This window comes from Galeopterus variegatus, unplaced genomic scaffold (assembly GCF_000696425.1).
Source record: "Galeopterus variegatus unplaced genomic scaffold, G_variegatus-3.0.2 Scaffold906, whole genome shotgun sequence".
Classification (NCBI taxonomy): Eukaryota; Metazoa; Chordata; class Mammalia; order Dermoptera; family Cynocephalidae; genus Galeopterus; species Galeopterus variegatus.
In genome coordinates, this window is record NW_007727017.1 from 398,009 (window position 1) to 406,361 (window position 8,353).

Below are 8,353 nucleotides of genomic sequence, written 5' to 3' on the forward strand. Positions count from 1 at the left end.
AAGCAGTAGAAGAGTTGGAAGAAAAAGTTGAGAAAGTTTCCCACATAGTAGATAAAGATTTCCTTATAACATGGACGATAGCAGGAGGAAAAGAGAAATGTGCACGATTAATTGAGTAGTCCTATATCTCATAAGTAGAAAGTATGGAAAAGGTAGAAGGTATAAGTTATCAAAAAAATTTTTTTTTCTTCCCCAAACTGGAAGACCATGAATTTCTCGTTGGAAAAGACTTCCTCGTGGTCAGCACGATAAGTACAAAACCCCAACCAAGGCACCTGTTAGCATTTCAGAAAACTAGAAATAGAGAAAGATTCTAAAAGCCTTCAGAGATGAAACAAAGATGGTCACAAGTGGGAGTTCATTGGCACAGGACGGCTCAGGAGCAGCATGGCGAGCGGAGGAAAGTGCCTTCAGGATTCTCTGGCAAGTGCTTTACATTGGCATCGCTGTGTCCCTGCAAAGTGCTCATCAGGACAGGGGGTCGATAAGGATATTTTCCAATGAAATGGCTCAGAGACATTCCTTCCAAGTCCCCTTTCTCAAGAAGAGACTGGTGGATGCGCTGTCTTAAAACAAGGAGGCACACCAAGAAAGACCACGTGGGAAAAGGGTACCCAGCCCGGGGAGCAGTGAGACGCCTGCAGCTGGGGCTGCGTGGAAAACTGAGAGCAACTGGCTCTGGCTGGAATGGGCGGTGAGGGGAATGTGGGGATGAAGTTTCAAGTGGGAAAAATGGAAACAAGATTTTTTAAAATACGAGTATGTTTAGGCATTTGTTAAAAGCTGTGGATGGAATATTGCAGGTCTAGTGATAGTTTTGAATTAAAACAAAAAAAGCAGTCCTTTTTTTCCCAGGGGGTTTTTGGCTCTTGCAGACAGAGTTCAGGTACAGCCTCCATCCAGCAGCTCAAACAACGTGCTCAGGACCCGCTCTTTCTCCATTGCTCAGTCTGGCTTCCCATAGAGTCAGCTTTCTCAGGTCCCACATAGAGACTCTCCAGTCACAGCAAGTTCTGTCCTGCTAAGTGACAAAGTGGCGACTGTGGTTCCAGATGTCACATTCCCACAGGAGACAAAAGCAGCTTCTGAACCACCCCAGGATTCACCATCTCCAATTGGCCATGGGAATTTGAGTCATTAGCTGTAGCCAATCTGGCCCACCCCTGAATTTGGGGGAGCCTAGACCTGGGGGACCTATTATGCACAGGACATTTTCTAAGCACCCTTTAATTCTCGTCTTATGCAGATGAGGAAATTGGGGCCCACGGAGGGCAAATGGCTCACCCCAGCCCACACAGCTGATAAGTGGAGCCCATGCCCAGCCTTCCAGATTCAGAACCAGATTTTTTCAGTCCTGATGGTCAACCCATCACTCAAGATTTAATACTCCCAACTTCCAGGCTCCCGGCTCTGATGGATGAAAGCAGAATGTCACCAGCCCATGGGCAGCCACGCTGCACCAGACGAGAAGGGGCTGACCGGACCAGCGGTTTGCATTCTGTGAAAACACTCCTCCTGAAAGAGGCCCTGTAACATAGGGGTGCCTTGAACAAATAGGTTGTGGACACACAGAACAGAGTAGCCGCCCCTGGTTGATTCTCAGGGAGCCCACTGCCCAGAGGGGTAAACTGAGGCTTAAGGAGTTTAGGCAGTTGCCCAAGAGACAGAGACAGGATTTGAACCCAGGCTATCAGGCTCCTAACTAAGCCAGTGCTCTTAAGCACGTTGCCGCAGAAGCTGCCTGGGTCTTGCTGGCGGCCCCGCTTTTTGTGGTCTGCTCCCCTCACAAGTCTCGCTTGCTCTTACCTCACCCCAGCCCCACTAAGGATCCTTGAGTATCCACTTACTTCTGGAGAAGCACCCAGCAAGGAAAAAGTCAGAAAAGCCCTGACAGCAGGAGTGCCAAATGGTGGGGGGGGGCCTGGTGCCCCTCGCCCGCCTGCAGGGCTCCAGAAAGTCCTGGTCTGCCCAGCTCTGCCTGCTGGTGGCAGGTGTGGGGGTGTATGGCCATAGAGTCTAGACTGAGGCTGTGAGATTCTGGGAGGTGAGTCCTGGTTCTGCCCACCCTACTTGTGACGCCTGCCATCCCCCAGCAGCAGCTTCCATCCAGATAGTCAGGGATAACCTCCTCATCTCAGGATCCTTAATCTAAGCACCTCTGCAAAGTCTGTTTTTCCTCACAAGGTAACACATTCACAGGTTCTGGGGATTAGGACATAGACATCATTGTGGGGAGCATATTCAGCTTACCACACTGCTAAACATCCCACAATGCACAGGACAGCCCCCCACCAAGAAGAGTCATCTAGCTCAAAATGTCCTCTGTGCCAAGGGTGAGGATGACTGCTGTAGGTGATGATGTTGCTGTTAATATCATGAAGATAACAGAATGAATGGGGCTTGGCACCACAGCCCCAGGTGTGTGTAACCTGAATGTCACCTCAGGCAAGTCACATCACCTCTGAGCCTCAGTTTCCACCTCTGTGAAGTGATGCAGAAATAAGGACGGCATTGTCCCTGTGGAGCTCATCATAAGGATGAAGGGACATCTTGCACAGTGATTCTCAGCCTTAGGAGCAGCTAACAAATGCTGATGTCTGGCCCACCCCCTGCCCCCCGACTGATGATTGACCAATGGTCTCCGGGGCTGGGGCCTGGGCAGGAATTTTGTTAAAGGCTTTTCAGTACACAGGAGCCCAAGTGCTGAGATGTCCAGGCCTGCCCCCAGCTGGGCACACCAAGGGCATCGAAGGACAGGAGCCATAATTGTGACCCCAGTGGGTGGCCCCATTCAGGATCCAGGCCCCAGCAGCCCCAGAAACTGTTGGTCAATCATCAGTCTGGGTAGGGGGGCTGGGACATCAGTATTTGTTAGCTGCTCCCAAGGCTGAGAATCACTGTGCAAGATGTCCCTTCATCCTCACGATGAGCTCCACAGGGACGGTGCTGTCCTTATTTCTGCACTACTTCACAGAGGAGGAAACTGAGGCTCAGAGGTGATGTGACTTGCCTGAGGTGACAGGTTACACACACCTGGGGCTGTGGTGCCAAGCCTCATTCATTCTGTTATCTTCGTGATATACACCCAGCCCAGCGCCATCCTCTGGCCAGTCTCTGGCAGGAGGAGCCTGGTGCCCGGCCAACATCGCGGGCTCTCTGCACTTTCACAGCCTTGGGCCGAGCGCCACCTGCTGGCCACAGACCACCTGGCCACCACAAACCAGCTGGGCTAGTAAACTTCCAGGGTCTGGGCCCGGGGTCAGGTGGGGGAATTGGGCAAACCCTCCTGTCTCTACCCCCAAAGTGGCCAGACACATGACGTTTTCCCCATGGTCTGGGGTGGTGCACAGCACCCAAAGCCTGTCCACAGACCCCAGGTTCAGTTCCCTCATTGCCCTCCCTGGGGGCCTTCTGGCTGGTGCCAGTGCCCCAAAGTTGGGAAGATGGGGCGCTAACTCAGCACTCCCAAGGGCTGATTTTCTTCCCTCATGGAGAACAGCCCTGAAACCTGGGTCACCCACCACAAGTCCCCAGTCCAGCTCCTGCAGGAGCCCCCAAGGACCTCACCTGCAAGGTCACCTGTAGCTTCACAGCCCTGGTCCCCTACAGTAGCAGCAGATATTCATCAGACTCCTACATGTACTGATGCACTTAATCCTTCCAACAACTCTGTGAAGAAAGAGATTTTTACCCCATTTCATATGATGAAAAAAATGGAGGCACAGAGAGGTGAAGCTACTTGCCCAAGGTCACATAGCCAGTGAATAGCTCACACAGAGTGAGTTAAGACATCCCCAGTGGGTGTAAAAGAAAACCACACCATTTCTGGGAAATGCTCCAGTCTGCATGGTGCAGAATCAGGGTTGGAGGCCCCCCCACTGATGGATGGTGACTCACTTGCAGGACCCAAAGAGCGACAACCCCATCTGAACACACAGTCAGCCCTCATCCCACCCATTGGCTCACCACACAGGTGGACACCCCCCAGGTCCACGTGACAGTGGAGGGCCAAGAAGAACAAACTTGGGGCCACCCCGGGTTCAAAGTTCAGCCCCATCATTTTCCAATTGTGTGACCTTGGGCAGATACCTAGTCTCTCTGTGCCTCAGTTTCCACATGTGTAAAGTGGGATAATGATTGTCCCTCCCTCTTGCGATCGTTTTCTGGACAGAATGAGCAGGTGTCAGCCTCAGTGGAACAGCCGTATCAGAGCTGTGGACAGCTCCGCTCTCACCCCATCCCCGTCCTGAAATGTCACATCACAGAGGCCGCCCTGTTCTCCATCTCCCCTGTCCCGGGCCCCTTCCTCCTCCTCTGACTCTTGTTCTAGCCTCTAGTTTTAATCTGACAATCGGTTCACATAGGATGGATTCAGAAGCCACCCCGGCCCTAGTTAGCCCAGGTCCAGTCCTGGCTGGCAGCGTCTTCACCCTCTGGGCTGTGACATGGCCTGAGTAACCCACCACCTTGATTTCAGCACTGTCCTCAACACACACACAAAGCTCAGTGCCCGGCAGGGGTGGGCAGGGGTGGGCTGGGGCCTCCAGACAGTGCAGCCACATCTGACGTCACACACACAATGCCATGGCCACACTCTGCTCAGTGTCGTCCCTCTCACCCCCCTCAAAGGTCACAGGGTCACTGACACAGGAGAGAAACATCCCCCTCCACAACAAAACCTCTCCATAGGGAGGACCCCACAGGGCTCAGCCACTTACCAGATGTGCGACGTTGGAAGTGTTGTTCAATCTCCTTGAGCCTCAGTTTCCCCATCTGCAAAGCAGGGGGTTAAATGAATTCATCTGTGGGGAACCCTAGAGCAGTGCCTGTCAGTCAGTCTCCTCCACAACCCCCAAGGAGGTATCCTGACCGCCTTCTTTTTTTTTTTTCCTTTTTGTCTTTTTCCGTGACTGGCAACGGATCGCAACCCTCAGTGTCGCGCCCGTACCGGACCAGGACCGGTGAGCGGCCGGTCTGTATGTGGGATCCGAACCCTCGGTGGGAGCGCCGCCGCGCTCCCAAGCGGCGCACTGTAGCAGTGCGCCACCAGGCCGGCCCCTGACCGCCTTCTGTAGGTGATGAGAACAGGCCAGGGCTCCAGAGTTTGCCCCCAGTCCCATAGTTAGTGATGTCACTCAGGTCTGGGGGACTTGGAGCTGGTTCCTGCACCCTACGGTCTCCGGAATGGTAACAAAGGCTGATATTTCCCAAGGGCTGACCATACGCTGGCCCTGTACGAAGAACTTTATAGAGATCACCTGCTGAATCCCCGAAACAACCCTATGACACTGCAGTCTTGCCCATTTTGCAGAGGAGGAAACTGAGGCTCAGAGGAGCAAGCTCACTCACCACCCAAGCCAATCCGAGCTCTGACTGCTCCCCTGCCTGGGCACCCGACGCCTGTGTGTCTACTCTGGGTAGTCAGGACCCTCTAGCTCCAAGAGGAGCCTGGGCAGGTCATGGGGCGACTGTCACAGAAAGGCCAGTGGGCTTGGTCCCCAGTGCCATGATGTTTGCCCCCAAATGTGGGTGTGCCAAAACTGCCATCCCATCACTATGAAGAGGGCCTTGAAATTCCAATCTTTCTCAAGGGAAGCAAAAGCAAAAACAAAAAACTCTGGAGAGCTCACTTTGCTCCTAATCGATGCAACTTACAGGGACTCAGTCAGCCCAAGTCACTCTCTGGCCACACACAAATGGCACACACAACTACTCAAATTATGTCGTAAAAGAATATTTGTTGGCACAGAAACAAATCCACCATCTAGCATGCATGGGAAACAGCCGGCAGGTTGCAGACTCTCTGTAGGAGATCATTCACTTTTGAATTAAGAAGTACCTGGATGTGTGGAGAAAAGTCTAGAAGGAAATCAGTGCACCTGTGAAGACAAGCTCGCTCTGTGTGCGAAATACCAGGTGGTTGCTTTCTTCCGGCTTTATCTGGGTTTTCTACTTGATCTGCAAGGCACATGTATTAATTGGGTAGCTAAAAACATCTACAAAGACAGAGGTGACCTGAGGGGCCAGCCTCCTGCGCCCTGGACAAGGTGGACACTGACCAAGGCTGAGGCGGCCACAGCCATGGCTGTGACCACCAGGTGGCGCCTGCAGTCTTGTTTTTGCAAACTGAGCCCAAACTTGGACTTCACCGGACAGATAGGCAGTCATGGAGGTAACTCTCTGCCTCCCGATCAGACTCAACTGATTCTAATACCCCAGCCCTCTCCCACCCCATCTTTGTGAACCCCCGGCCCCCAAGTTAGGCAGCTCTTTTGCAGAGCACAGATGATCACCCTGCATGTATGTCCGCTTGGCCAGAGGTGTGTAGCCTCAAAGTGACCTTCAGTGCCTTTGTGTCCAGTTTCTGCAGGGGCTTCCAGGTCCCTCAGTTTTGGCAGCTTCCAGCTGTCTGTGAGTCATGTCTTCTGGTTCATCTTCTGTCTCAGTTCACACGTCCCCTTCTCAGTGAGGCCCTCCACTGTCTGCCACACCGCCTGGTCTGTTTCGTCCTGAGCACCCAGAGTACTCTGTGATCTCTTTATTTCCTTGTTTCTTTGATTATGGTCTCTCTTCTTTGATGACAATCCCAGCCACCAGAACGGGGATCTCCTCTGTCAGTTCTCCGTGGTCTTTCCAGTGCCGAAAACAATGTCTGGCCCACCATAGGGACCAATTTCCTGAACAAATGAATGAATGAATGAATGAACTCCTGCAGGTGACTCTGATGCCCCGTGGGTCTGGAAACTGGGGTGATCAGCCAGGGCCTCTCAGTGTTTGGCCCCCCACACACGTCTTCACTCTCTTACACCTTTCCCTCATTTGCTCCTGGGCCCTGATGGCTGCAGTCCAGAAACACCCCTTTCCAGCCTCCGGGCCTTTGCTCGGGCAGTGCCTTCTGCCTGGCTGCCTCCCTTCCTAATGCTGCTCACTGAACCTCCACCGTGGGCCCTTCCCCAGGTCAACATCTCTCTGTCCTGTCAACTCTATGGCACACTTCCTGAGGCCCTCAGGTTCAGCCCAAGGCATCTGTGTTTCTTCGAGTAGCAGCACCATCCTGGGGGCTGAGCCTGTATTGGGGACCATCGGTCCCCAGTGTGGGTCAGCATCTGCTAATGGACTGGACAAGGATGCCACCCCTACCCCAGGCACTGCACAGGTAGGTCAGGTGTGGTTGGGGAATTCAGTAGGAGGCTCTGATGCAGGCTGTGGCTGGCTAGCTTGGGGACTGACGTCTGTCTCAGCTGCAGCCAGTACATGACAGGGGCCCAGGGGCGAGGCTAGGAGAGGGGCAGGAGCAGTTCCTAAATTTGGCCCTTTCCAGGAGCTGAGGCTGCAGGGTAAATTGAGGCTTTCTCTCCCACCTTGTCTGGAGGACATGAGCTTTGCCCCAGAACCTCCTTGGTAGTTCAAGCCAGGCTGTGTGGCCCTGGGTAAGTGCCCACCCTCTCTGTGCTTGGTTTCCCATCAGTACCAACCTTGCAGGGTTGCTATGGAGGTTCAGGAAGCACAGACAGACACCTGTCTTGCTTGGACAGGCCTGATTCAGAGAAAGTGAATGTGTGTTTGTTGGACAAGAAAACATCAGCAGGAGCAGAGAGGGAGCCCCAAGAGAGGTGAGTTTCCACCCAGAGAAGTGTGGGGCTCAGGTGCAGGCTCACCTGGCTTCGCATCCCCGCTCTGCCACCCGCCTGCTGGGTGACCACTGAGCTTCAGTTTCCTCATCTGTAACAGGGGATCCTCATCTATCCGATCTCACACCTCAGTGGAAGGTTGATTTAGTTCATGTCCTGTTTGTTCCACTATACCACTAGCTCCTCAAGACGGCGACCATGCCCCTCACCCTTGTGTCCTCCTCTGGGGGACCCAGGATGACGTTCCAGCCCTTCCCTCCTCTGGTCCCTGTGCCCATCCTGGAAGCTCCCCCCTGCTCTGCTGTGATCCCTGAACAGGGGCCACTGCAGCCTGGACACATCTCGGATTCCCCAGGGACCACGGTAGAGCTGTAGGAAGATCACGGCACCATGTACACCCTGTGGTCTCTGAACCCACTTCCTCTGCTGCCAAGCGCCCCCATACGGAGTCAGGCACGTGGACTCTGGACCTCAACTCGTGTTCAATCTCACGGACTGGTGGGGGACTTTGAACAAGGACTTCATTCCAAGCTGAGATATTTACAAAACACAGGTCTCAGTAAAGTGCTGACGTGGTGGCCGATGTCCCTCTTGGAGTTATCAGGTTAAGCATTGATTTTTCTGGCTGATTCCAGCTTTGGACAGGGGACACCTAAGGCAAGGGGCTGGACATAGCATAGATTGTCCAGAAACTTTCTGCCTTAGATGAGGGGCTACAAGGG

The 8,353-nt window shown here is 53.4% G+C and overlaps 1 protein-coding gene across 1 annotated transcript in view; it reads left to right on the plus strand.

Moving 5' to 3' along the window:
- LOC103590980 (Z-DNA-binding protein 1-like) overlaps positions 1–8,006 on the plus strand; it is a 26,359-nt gene extending 18,353 nt beyond the window's left edge. Inside the window, exons 10-11 of the mRNA XM_008573344.1 lie at positions 7,011–7,156; positions 7,812–8,006. Of these exons, the coding sequence (XP_008571566.1) occupies positions 7,011–7,156; positions 7,812–8,006 (341 nt within the window). The remainder of the gene's footprint in view (positions 1–7,010; positions 7,157–7,811) is intronic.
- Positions 8,007–8,353: the final 347 nt, after the last annotated feature.